General features: G+C 42.4%; 1 protein-coding gene across 1 annotated transcript in view; it reads right to left on the bottom strand.

The window, feature by feature from the left end:
* The window catches only part of COL6A3 (collagen type VI alpha 3 chain), a 67,607-nt gene that overhangs the window by 38,299 nt on the left and 16,068 nt on the right, over nucleotides 1–13,240 (bottom strand). Inside the window, exons 6-8 of the mRNA XM_068947788.1 lie at nucleotides 8,209–8,811; nucleotides 4,627–5,226; nucleotides 2,760–3,326 (exon numbers count right to left, since the gene is read on the bottom strand). Coding sequence (XP_068803889.1) covers nucleotides 2,760–3,326; nucleotides 4,627–5,226; nucleotides 8,209–8,811 — 1,770 coding nt within the window. The remainder of the gene's footprint in view (nucleotides 1–2,759; nucleotides 3,327–4,626; nucleotides 5,227–8,208; nucleotides 8,812–13,240) is intronic.

The following is a 13,240-nucleotide window of genomic DNA, read 5'->3' on the forward strand; positions in this document are numbered from 1 at the left end:
CTCCTAAGGTGGCTCTCCTTTAGCCAGGAACACCAGGTGGATGCAGCTGTTTGTGAGCTGTTAGCAGAATCATTTACAGTACTCGGTGGTCAAAGGGATTTTAACCTCCCCCTAGTCTGCTGGGAAAGGAATGCAGAAAAATACAGGCTTCTTAATAGCCTCTTGGGATATACTAATAACAATTCTTTTAATAGAGAAAGCGAGGAAAGCAGCTAGAAAACTTCCTAGACTTGATTCTAGCCAGAGGAAAGAACAACCCGAACAACCCAGTAAAAATCACCAGGAAAGTCCATGATCTTTAAGGAGAAAAGTGAAATGTGAAAGAAGAGCTTTAAGAAGATAGACTTCAACAAAGTCAGAACTGGAAAGTAAAATTTCATTGGGGGAAAAAGGCTTTAAGGAAAGCTAGCTACTCCCCTAAAAAAGGATGTAAATCAGGAATTCTTCATTGGCGTTAAGCATGAGAAGAGTCACATAGAAGTGTAAACAGTGTCAATTTACTAAGCGCTACTGTGAACAGGCAGCATGAACAAAATCAAAGTGCCAAAGGCACAAAATGAGATGCTGTAAGAAAGGAGCGTATACAGAAACGAGAATTTGTTCTGTAAATATTTTTGCAGTAAAAGGAAGACCAAAAATAGAATTGGTTTGCTACACAGTGAAAGCTCTTGATATATGGTGCCAAGAAGGGCAGAATGTTTAAGGCTTTTTTGAATACATCTCCTGTAAAAAGTATGGTAAGCAAGTAGCTGACACAATTTATTCCAGCAAGAAAGGGATATGGTTTCTGTCTCATGTAGGAAAAGATCAGGTTAAGAACAGTTAAATTGAAGTAGAAGTTAAATTTTCAAATGATCTGGGCCTGATGGACTTCAGGCTGTGGTACTAAACAGAGCAGTAGCGCTCCCCAGACCATTGGCAATTACCTTTGAGAGCTTGTGGGCTGGATGAGGTACAAAATGACCAGTAAAAAGTAGAAGTAGTGCCTATCTTTAACGATGCAGGAAACTAGATGCCACAGAGTATAGACAAGTCGGATAAAGTTCAGTTATTAAAAGAGGCACAAATTATCGAGTAGTTTGAACGCACCTAGGAGAGAATAAGACGAGTAGCTGTCGGGAGAAGCTGGTCAAGTGCAAATTATGTCAAGCCAGCTTGACTTCCTCTAGGACAAAGCAGGCAGCTTCTTAAAAGAGAAGCAGTAGCTGTCGCATGTATTTACTTAACAAGGCTTTGATATCTTCCCCGGCAGTCTCGTAAGGATTTGAAATCATCTTGACAAGACAGAGAAATGGGCCAAAAAACTAGGATGTAGTTGAAGAGCACCAATTGCACTAGTCTGTTAGGCAGAAATAACCAGCCATACAAATACGGGAAGGGGAACAACTGGCTAGGGAAGAGCGCTACAAAGAAAGGACAGGGTGAGAGATGACCACGAGCATGGGACAACATCGTTTTGCTCTGGTTACCTGGAGCATGCTGATCTTGAAGAGACAAGGGTGAAGAGAGCTCGAGAAAACCTATGCGACCTACAAGGAAAGGTTGAACAAGCTGGGTATGCAGCTAGGGACACAAGGCCTGAGCAAAGACATACCAGCAATCTTTAAGTAAACTATCACACAAAAGAAGAGAGGGAGCCCAGATCTATGTCCTTGTTGGGTTGGAAGAGAAGCAGAACGTTCAAATTGTCAAACTTCTACCTTCCTAGTCACATTATGGAGAGCTATCTGTCGATAAGGGTAGTAAAGCAATAGAGCCACCTCGATTAGGGAGGCTGGGGAAATCTCCTCCAGTGGAGAATTTCCAGAACAGATTAGACAAATGCCAGTCCATTCTGGTCAAGCCTATCCTGTCTATATGTACATCGGGGACATGGGTATATCGTAGATGGCCACCTGAGATCACTTCCAACCCTATTTCTTTTTTGTTGCTATGATTCTAAGTCCATCTGCCCAGAACTTTTATGGAGAGATGACGTGGAAGACATTATGCTTTTCCTTGTCTCCAACTGCTGTTGGGAGACAAGTTAATTGTCAAATTAGGGCTGCCTTTGGGAAAACGCACAGCTGGACATACATAATTTCCAGTACCACGGCATCAATTTATGATTGTGGCTGTGTAGTTCTTTTTATGATGTTTTATGTTCTTTAGTTAATCCCTATTCATCTATTTGTAGATCATAGCTTGTAGTGGTAACTGAGTCAAGAGCATCTACTTTATTGCTTGTCGCATAAAATGTAGAAACTGCAGTCATATCGCCTAAGAAATAATAGAGAAAGAGTGAATCCTGAGGCTGAGCGGTGGAATCGCACTGGTTCTGCAGTGCTCCCATCCGCTTCTCTTCCTTTTGTCCCACCGCTCCTCCTCTCCAAATGGAAAGAGGAATGGAGATAAGCCTTAATTTGCATCTTCTACCCCTTGTCCAGCAAAGCATATAAATTTATGTGAGACCTCTGGGGCAAAGATTCTCCATGTTTGCACCATGTTTTACACACTGGTAATGGCATCTACTGCCGTTCTTGTGGCTGTACAAAAGACTTTTTGCTTTGAGAGAATTACTTATCTTTAAAATTCAGTATCTACTGCAGTGCTTTGCTGGATCAGGGTCTGACTAGAGAAAAATCCAAGGGCAGTAGTAGTTTCTACAAAATCATTTTAAGCATCACCAGGCCCAGTTGCCACATTTACTGAAGTGAACGGGGCATATAAGTGATGCATTTCCACCTTTCGGAAAGCAAATAAACCCTGGGTTCCTGTACCTGTTGGCTGAAGCTGGATAGTTTTCAATAGGTTCACTATGTTTGGCTGAAGCTCTGAAATCTTGGGGAGGGAGTCGACGTTCAGAATGAACTGCGGGGCATAAACTATCCTCTCCAGCTCTGAGGGGTCTGCGTTTTTGGCTTTGATAGCAAAGGTCACAACTCCAGATTGCTTCAGTGCATCTGATGGTTGTTCCACATCATCCGTTGATTTTCCAGCAGCAAGCAGCACCAAAAACTGAGGAACTCCTTCCTCAATCCTGCTCCCAGCTTCCTTCACAAACAACCTTCGTATAACTTCATCTAGTGCAGCACCAATGTTCAGTTGCTTTCCGGTTTTTATCTTCATCCTTTTGACTTTCAGAAGCATGTCTTGCTTAGATGGGAGTTCAGTAAAGTCAAATTCAACTTGGATGGTGTCACTGAATTGAGCTACTGCTACTCGGGTGGCATCGGGACCCACGTTCAGGTCAGAAATAACTTTGTGCACAAAGTCCCGGACGGCAGGAAAGCTACCCAAGAGGTTGGCTGAACCATCAATCAGGAATAAAATATCTTTCTTGCTTTCTAAAATAAATTCACAAATGAAAAGAGGGAAAAAAAGATATGAAGACATTTTTCTTAAACGTTATCCTAGAAACTTCTCCGTAAATTAGCTGGGTGTCAAAATGCAAAGCAAGTGATTTTCATTTACTGAAGCATTCAGACGCTAAAGGACTAAACAGTGTCTCTGACTCACCTATTCAAGGAGTAAAGGAAAGCATGGATGCCTCTCCTAAGACTCAGTAAATTCAGACACCAGCATCTCATATATCATAGTGGATCGCATTGCATCATATCAATCATATCGTAAAATGGCTATTTCAGAATAGGCCAGTGAGTTTTCTGTTCTAAAATTCTGCTGATAATACAGGCATGCAAAGCAAAAACAGTGGAAGGCTTTGTTTTCTACTTAAAGGCTCAATAGAAAACGAATAGACATTAATTCATACATACATAGAGCGTTTTCTGGATTCTGTTAAAATACTTTTCTCAGTTGCATAACAAAGTGGTCAAATCTTGATCAAATCCAGAGATGACTTCTGACTTTGGGAGGAGAAAGATCCTTTTACCTGTTCAGCTTTGTGCCCTTGTAATTTTATTGAATGTCCAAGGCAAAATCAAGCACCTCATATCTTTGTGTCTTAACGTCTTTCTCATTAATCCTAATGACCTCCTTTCCATGCTAAGCAATTGTGGCTGTTTTTCTGTCTTCATATGCACATAGCCACAATAAAAGAATTAGTGAGCAAATAACTTTGCTAGCCAGTTTAACGCCTTCTAGTTGGAGTTTGATGTTAGAGACTAACTTTGCGCATTTGGAGTCAAATTCGACCTCCATGACAGCACAAAAATACAGCTCCGGGGAAGGATTTGGCCACTTGTACCTGGTTAGACCTTTGCTCTTCTATGCTCTTTGGCACTGCTTTAACCTTTCCACATCCTTTCTTGTGCACAAAAGCAACTGTTCCCTGTGCCTGAGCTAGTACAGACAACACATTTATAGGTTGTGAAGGTATTCCAAGTTATAGGAATAGAAAAGGAGCATCTGAATAAGTGACTGGTGGGCATAGACTCTCTCTGATCTTTATTTCATCTTGACCTACCGAAGGACTTCAAATTGTACTATCTTTGAAGTGTGCTAGCAGTGACTTCAGCAAAAGTAAGAGCTGACTGTGTCAAGCCACATATTTAAGGTTAAGTGCAACACTAAATGCGCCAGTGGCTCAGGGCCTTTGGCAAACGTGAAGCGGTACGCTGGGAACAAACAGTCAAAGAGAAACAAGATTAACTTAATGCAGTCAACATGAAGGAAGGTAGATATTACCTGTTGGGGCGAGTGGAACCTCTTCCACACCTCCACTAACATAGGTTGTTATGGGCTTATTTAATTCCTGGGGTAAAGCTGCCAGAGAACTGAAATCATCCATAAAATATACCATTCTTGGATTAAATGCAATCTGTTCAAGCTCTGCCTTATCCGCATTCCTAACTCCGACAGCAAAAGTCAGCACTCCGGCCCGAGCTAAGTCATTGGAAACTTGCAAGAACGGATCAGCAGAGCTCCCTGCTGTAACCAGGACTAGGACCTGCGGCACTTGTTCATTTATTCTGCTCCCACCAGCTTCAGTGAAGTGATTCGAAAGCACAAAGTTCAGTGCAGAGCCAGTGTTCAGCACTGACCCCCCCATGGGCCTCAGCTGCCCCAAGCGTTGAATTATGTCTGATTTGGTTTGGTATGAGTACAGAAAGAACTCAGTTTTAGGAGTGTCGCTAAATTGCACTAAGCCAACTCGTATTTTGTCACTTCCGACATCAAGGTTGTTAACTAGGGTCACAACAAAGTCACGCACAAAGGGGAAGTTGGCATTTCCGACGTTGAGTGATCCATCCAAAAGAAAGATGATATCCCTTTTGGTTACTTGAACTGCAGTAGAGCACAGAAAATAACATGAGACATCACAGAAAACAAAACAGAAATTGTTCATGTGTGCATACAGTATGCACCGTACACACATGTATACCTTGTTAGAAGGGAGGGGGGAGAGAAGGAGAAGGGAAAGAATGTGATCAACAGGAATAACAGCGATGATGTTGGAAATGCCTGAATTTGGGAGGGGGGCTCTGGCTCATGTTGAAAAGTGTTTTACATGACATGTTCTAGCGAGAGGGCTGAGCCTCTGTAACGGCAGATATTTTCAGTGGCTACTAATGCCGTAGTTGCCTATTCTGGGCCAGATCCTTAGCTGACATGAAACAGCTTCATTCAGTTTGGTGGACCAACACCGAGCTATGCCTGTGGAGGCCCTGCTTATCTGTAAGTCACGGCGAATTTGCTAGGGGCTTTCCACTGAAGCTTTAGGGAACGTTTCAGCTTTCTTGTAGGCAAAGTGTTGTGGCAATGCTATCACTCGCTATTGAGCCATCCCCCAGTCCAAGGGGATGTCTCCAAGTGTCCCCAAATATAGTGAAGCACATCCTGCCCTGGATTGCAGTGATTTCTGCAGTCACTCTACCCCTGCACGCTCCAGCCAAGAGCAGGCTGGCCCGCAGTGCAGAGCTAGTCTCCGCTTGCACTTCTGCTAAGTAATCCACTTTCTGAGTGAGTATTTAAAACAGCTTTTATTGATAGGCTTTAAAAAGTTGGTCCTGGTGAGGCTGTAGTGGCTGCCTGAAACACCTGACTTTTTGATGTCTGCCTGACTTTTTGAGGTCTACATTCGGTGCAGAAAACTACGCTTTGATGTCTACAGTCACAAACATACGTTTTTGCCGGCAGGGGCTGCAGAAGGGGTGGGAGAAATTTCCATTTTGGCAGTAAGCGAAAGACTATTTCTTGGCTCTTTCTTTAAGGCCAAATTCTTCCCTAGCACCACAGGTCTGCGACATAGATCTGCAACATCAACTTAAAGTTACTGCAAGATCCCCCCGCCACACTTTTTGCTCTAAACACGCCATGTCAGGATGACAGACCAAAGTGCTGAAAACCTGAAGCAAAACTTCAGAGGCCTAATGTCCATGGAGGAGCTTTGGGGTGAATCCTGGATGGATATCTGAGGTGTGGGAGCAGAAACCCAGGTGGTGGGTTCAGCAGCTGGAGATGTGGTCTGAGGTGCGTGATACGTTGCACAGGTGTGTAGCACGTTTATCTACCTGCCTGGGTAGCCTGGCACAGGTTCTTCCAGTGTATCATGGGGATATCTTCCTTCACATACCGATAAGCTGTCTGAGAATACTTACACCCGCTGCTAATGCTGTCCAACAGCTTTCCGTTTAAAAGTTCACCGTGGATCTATGGAGATATTGATCGATCTCTCTAGCTTATCTTCTCCCTGTAAGCTTACTGTCCTAGTACCAAGATATTAAAAATAAAAGGGAGAAACGGGCCCTTTGGAGTACAGTGATTGCTCTCAGATTTCAGATTGTCTTGGCTTCCTGTATGTTTAATTTCTCCTGGAGGAACAGCACTTCAAGGCTTGGGGTGAGATAATCCTTATATAATCCATCTGAAATGTAGCTAGCTGCCCAGGGCCCAAATCAGTTATGTTACTAATCCTAGTCTGTTTATGGAGTGGGATATGTTCGCTTGCTTACTGTGTATGTGCATAGCTATGAGTACAGTAGAGCACAAGAACTGGAGAAAAAGAGAAGCTGCATGTATAAGCTTTAAAGAATGAGGAAGTTTAGGAACATTTTTAATTTACATGGAAAAATTAAAATGTCAGGTTTGGTATATAGCCATGCAAAACTGTATTAGCAGGAAACACATTTTGAAAAAAGCTTATGAAATGATAAGTCCTGTGATATTCATCTTAATTAAGGACAAATATTGGCAAATTGATTTTAAAATGTCAGCTCTTCATAAAGAGTAGTCTGTTTTTTATTTTTCAAAGACCCTTTCAAAAAACTCAGGTTCTTTGCACTGTGGTTTATAATTTTAAATTACTTGGAGAAATGGGAAAAAATAACATGGACGTGGTGTGACACCCACTTAAGCCTATGGGAATCTCACTGTTGACCTTACAGGGAGCTGGAAGAAGTCCTGTTTTTCTAATGTTCACATGCCATGGGACAGAAATGCAAAGTTAAGATATGATCTGGCACAGCAAGAATTCAACTTCAAGCCTCCCTATCGGGGAGAAATCCTGAGAAATTTAGTATAAAAATCCTAAAATACAGGGAAAAGTGCCTCAAAAGACATTGCTCTAGTTACTGGATTGTTTCCAAAGTCTACTGATGTCAGTGGAAAGACAAAGTAAAAAGAATCCACCAGCTTCACAGGGCTTTGGATCGTCTTCTACACAGATTAAATTAAAAGCAACTTTGCAATAGTCTCATGTGCCTCTTACAGCTTGAGCTGAGTGAGTGATGAGAAGAAAACAGTAAGTATGTTTTTGAAGAGTAAATTTCAGGCCAGCAGTGTCAGGCTAACTTTCTCTGACCATCTAACTGATCAAACTTTCTTATTTTCTTTAGACTCAGAAGAAATATTTAAGCTTTCAAGAGCAAATATTCACTACAGATGGTTTTCAAACTGCATAAGAGATTATAATATTCATGATATGCCCAGCTGATAGGTAACACAAATCTCAAATGAGAAAAAACCTTCAGCAAATGATTTGAGTACCTAACTAGTAAGGCATATCTTTCACATCCAAGCTCTGAATTTTGGTGACGCACATGGCATGGGACAAAATCTCAAGGGAAGGGAGTGACAAAACTGTAATAATGAACACACTAACAAATTTATCAATCTGTTCATGCACGTTTTACAACTGAGAGAGACGACACTTAGCTATGCTGAAACATGTACTTCATGCTTTTTTCTGTTCTCTCTCTGTGTCATAGAATAAGAGTTGACAAATGCATCAGCTGTATCTCCTTTGCTCAGAGCAAGGCAATTAATTACCTGGTGGTGGTTCTTGGATAATCATTCCTCCAGATAGTGTCCGTATAGGCGACAGAACTTCAGGAAGAATGGCTTGCATGAACTGAAGGCGGAAGTCGTTTGGGTTGAAAACAAAATCTCTCTCATGGGCAATTTCTTGCAGTTCTGCCATGTCTGCGTTTCTCGACCCAATGGCAAGGATAACTATCCTGTTCCTTTTCATCTCTGCTGCGGCTTGGTCAACGGCATCCCTAGACTTATCGCCAGTGATGAGCACCAGCATGGGAAGTACCCCTTCCTCCATCCTGCACCCAGCAGCGCTAGTGAAGAAGTTGGTCCTAACAAAGTCCAGCGCCGACCCTGTATTGAGTGCCGTACCACCCATAAGCTTCATTCTCCTCACATTAGCCATCACATCCTTTCTGTTCTGGTGGGTGTTAAAATAAAACTCTGGCTTTACAGTGTCAGCATACTGCGCCACCGCCACTTGAATCAGGTCGGGTCCAACCTCCAGCCTTTGGACGATTTTGGCAACAAAATCACGGATTACATTAAAGGGGGCAGTGCCCAAAGTTGTCGAGCCATCTATCAGGAAGACTATATCCTTCTTGTTCACTTCAATAACTGCAAGTAACAATATACACACAAAAACACAATGTTAGTGGAGACCCTTCCCAAATTCCGCGCGTCAATACTTCATCAACAGTCCAGCAACATTTAGGACTCCTTGTTTGCTTGAAGTACTGTTACTGTCAACACCTTTATAAGGGGTGGTTCAGTTCTGCGTCACGAATCTCACTTCTCTCCTAGGAGTCTTGTTTCAAAACAAAATTATTTTTCAGGCTCTAGCACAGGCCTAATATGAAATCTCATTAAATGTTTCCCCTTTCTAAAACAGAAAGGTTGCAAAAATTACATTGCTTATCAAGCATAATAAAACATCACATTTCAAAGTATGGTTTAAAATGCATGTATATTTCAAAATAAAAAAAAGGCAAAATGTTGTACTCGGGTGGAACATTAGAAATAAACAGGTGATGCTCCTCTGTCCACAGTGGAGCCATAATAATTTCACCCGAGAGGGACTTGGTCGTGAAAGGTTTAGGTTCACAAGAGTAATTACAGAAGTAAAGAACAGTCGCAACGTATTCAACATACCTGGACCGTGGGTCTTCGCGTCCTATATCTTATTCCTTATCTAACAAAAACAAGATATGATTTTTCTTGGTACAGCTAGCCCAGCCATGGAAGAGCTGAATCCTATTCCTGGTTGTCATATCTTTAGCAAAAGTGGTCCCCTAGGTTGTAATCTTTGAAACTTTGTTATGGACGATGGCACAGGACGCAGAAAGAGCACAACTAGGTACGTTTCCAGGTCCCTGGCCAAGTTTGGAAGAAGACAGTTTAGGGGGAAAAATGTGTTGTGTGGCGCGGGAACCAATACACCATTGTATTTAATACAGCAAATACAATATGCAACAGTAAATATTAACAGGACCAGCGGTCAAGCGGTCATTATAATAAAAACATTATACACGATCATTATGGGAGAAACTCCTAGCACCACTCTTTAAATAACCCACAGCTATTCTTTGAAGTGGTGAGCCACAGCCAATATTATGAAGGACCTCATTCACAGTATCATCTACCCAGTTTCATGCTATCGAAGTGAAAAAGGAAACCTTGCATTGTTTCTGGTTAACATTGGATCAGACCTTAGTTTGAGGTCCAGAAGCTTAAAAAACATTTTCTGTTTAACACCACTGATTTCAAGAGAGCTCTGAAAATATACATCAATAGAAAATGTGGCCAAAATCAGGAAAAAAAATATGATTAAGGCAATTTTGTTAACACAGTTTTTTCAGGACCTGTAAATGTTGTGTTTTCACAACATTAGCAAGTGGAAAATCAAAGAGGGTCTTCTCCACCCAAATTAAAATGGATAAGAAAGGCATTTGTTCATAATTTTCACTTCCACCTCTTTTAAAGCCTCTTAAACTTCATTTCTCTGCATCAAGTTAAAACAGCAAATGTAAGGCAACTGAAGCAGAAGACTTGAGAGTAAAGAGTATTTTTACCAAGGTATTGCCTTCAACCTGGATGGCCAGAATACTCAAAAGCTACTAGTGGTTTTGAGCATCCTCAAACTGGGCAGCCTAACAGCTCCTGAGATCAGGCTAATATCCAAGGTGGAAGGTCCTTCACCTATCAGGTCACTGCTACGCCCAGTGCACAGATGCGGAGCGTGGGAAAGGGAGACCCAGAAGCAATGGCATCTCACACAGCTCATGGCAAGTAGTAGCAAATACCCTCCGTCGTGTCGCGGGTGGAAAAGTGCAGCCCCTTAGCCCGACAGAGCTCCTCTGCATGGATGCTGTTTGCTTTGGATTTGAACAAAGAACAAAGATTTGGCTTCAGTCCTCTCTTGGACAATTCCCAGCTGGCCACAAAACGCAATGCTCGCAAAAGCCAACTTTTGCCTGGGGAGGCTGGTCTCGGTTAGGTTTCTCGTTACTGGCTAGTGCAATAAGATTGGGCCACCCCAAGGAGAGATTTAGAGCTGAAGTCAGCTTCTGTGACTCAGCTGCCCCCTCTCCCTGGGACTGTGGAGAGACCTTTGAGAGACCTGCCTCTGCAGGCAAGCACGCGTCTCTGCAAATGCCCCTCAGAGACTCCCGCTGGAAACTGTTTGAGCAAGGACTGCATCAGGATTGTCAAAATTTGCAGCTCGAGAAAGCAGCCCACTGTTGTGCTATTAGACATGAGGTGATAGGACCATGCACAAAGAGCATGAGAGCTGCTCTTGTCTCTGTGGCAATGCATTCCCTGAGCCACAGCCTCACTTTATCTGTCAGTGGCTTGTAGTAAAAGCATTTATGGCCTAGGCAGTCAAAATATAGCTACTCACACAGCAACAAGGATTTGTTTAAACTAACTCACTTTATAGAGCCATGAGATTTCCAATATTCGTTCTCCCGGTCAGGTTTTTTGCCTCCTCAATTACTCCGAGGAGAGGCCTGAACACAGGAAACTTTGCAAAAGGCTAACAACGCCTGAAATCCCTGCTTTGTATCATCCAGAAAAGAAGTCCAAAAGCGCTTCCATAGCTTGTCAGCAGCTAGATACCCAAAAATGGAGACCCTGGAAATTTTTGACTTTATATAGAAGTTTGTGGGAAACATCAAAAGGACTTTGCAAAGACGAGGGAGGCCAAGAAGCAATAACTCTCTCCGCTAGTAATTCCACTTGCAGCTGTCAAATTCTGCATTACATTTCCTTATAGAAGAGGAATGCAAGAACTGAAACCAAAACCCACGAGAAGAAATTTCCCATTGTGCTAATTTCAATGGACACAATTAAAGTAAAAACTTTTAGGGAAGGCTGCATGCATCTCTTAGAGGCTGAGGCAGAGCCTGATGAAGCTGATGGCTCCCAGGATTTTCAAAGGATTTTGGATCAAAGCGTTATCTTTGACTCTGGAAATTGTTGTGTTTCCTTGGGGATGAGTGTCTAAGGGGATCTCCTTCGCCTCCAACCCTGAATTGCTTCCCTTCTCATCGCTAGCATCTCAACTATTTTTACGTGAGGCATCTAATCTAAGCAAATCATCCATGTTTCCCTAGTAGTTAAAGGAGAGCGGGGAGGCAGAGAGGTCTTTTTAGAGAGCTGTTCATCCCGGGGAGAGGCGGGGGGGCGAACGCACAGCGGGAGGGCTTCTGCTTTCTGCATCGCACGGGAACGTTGGGCATCTTGATGGGCCAAGCCCTTCTGGGCTGCACTGACTTGTCTCAGACCTGTGCTTTACACTGCAAACTTTCAAAGTATGGGTGTGAGTCTAGCAGCCCGATCCAAATGCACTTCCACGGAAGTTAGGCAAAGGAAATGCCCTAAAACTCCTTTGAAAATAGTGACTTCTCTCTCTGTACTTAGGAGATACAACTATGTGTGATTATGCAGGCTGATGCTATTGGAGGGCCTTCTACAAATGCACTGGTGTTGTGAATGAAAGCTATCCAGGTACACAGGAAACAAAATGTACTAATGTTTTCAATCATGCCATTCTCTGATTAAATAATTGAGCAGAAATTCATTTCAATTTCAAAAGCTTAAAGCATTGGAAGTAGTTCTAAACTAAAGATCCCCATCCTTTTAGCCTTCTGCAAACGCCCCAGCTACTGGGATTTAAATACCGTTAAAGTCAGTGGGGCAGAAAAAGGGGTTTGTTGTTGACTTCTATGGGTCCTGACATGCACTCCTTTAGCTAGACGCACATGCTTCAGCTTGTTTAGCTAAATATGGTTCTTTTGGGGGTGTCATAAGCAAAAGTTCTTTATATGTTTTTCCAGAATAATCAGCACAAGGTTGCAAAATGATCTTTTAAGCCAATTGCTCCCTTTGGTATCAGCCATGGGATAGCAAATATGTTTAGATGTAGGTTAGTAAAGACATCTGGGATGCAGTTTTATGTGTCAACACACATCAGGAATTGAACAATAAGTACAGAACTCCAAACTGGCATTTGGACCCCTAAAATTGTGGTTTGCGTTAAGCGTGCTGGTAATTACAGGCATGAATTGCAGGCTTGCTCTTCCCAGGACCCTTTGGAATATGTCCTGTTGTGCCTTTCATAAAGCTCTCCATCGGTAAATGTAACTTAGTCATAAAATTGAAGGTGCAAAACTCTTAAATACTGCACACTCCGTAAATCCAGCACATAGTACTAGGTGTTCATTATTCAATTGTATCCAAGTTAATGTAAGTCCAGAAATAATCGCAGTGAGGATGTAAATCGACAAAGTGATCTAAGTGGAATATTGACACCCACATCTTCTGCTCCTCAGGCAAAGATGCAAACTTATTCAGCTTTGGGACTGAAGGGAAACTTAAGTTAGCAAGGTAGGGATTTCCTTCCAGAAGAACTATGGGATGTTTTGTTTTTAAGTTCAACATTACAGGTTTCCGAGTGGAATCACGCCCTTTTTCCAAGGTTAACGCACAGTTTCTACTGGGCAGTCAATTTTACTGTCTCGATAACTTTAAAATTGGTAACTTC

The sequence above is a fragment of the Struthio camelus genome, chromosome 6 (assembly GCF_040807025.1).
Source record: "Struthio camelus isolate bStrCam1 chromosome 6, bStrCam1.hap1, whole genome shotgun sequence".
Lineage (NCBI taxonomy): Eukaryota > Metazoa > Chordata > Aves > Struthioniformes > Struthionidae > Struthio > Struthio camelus.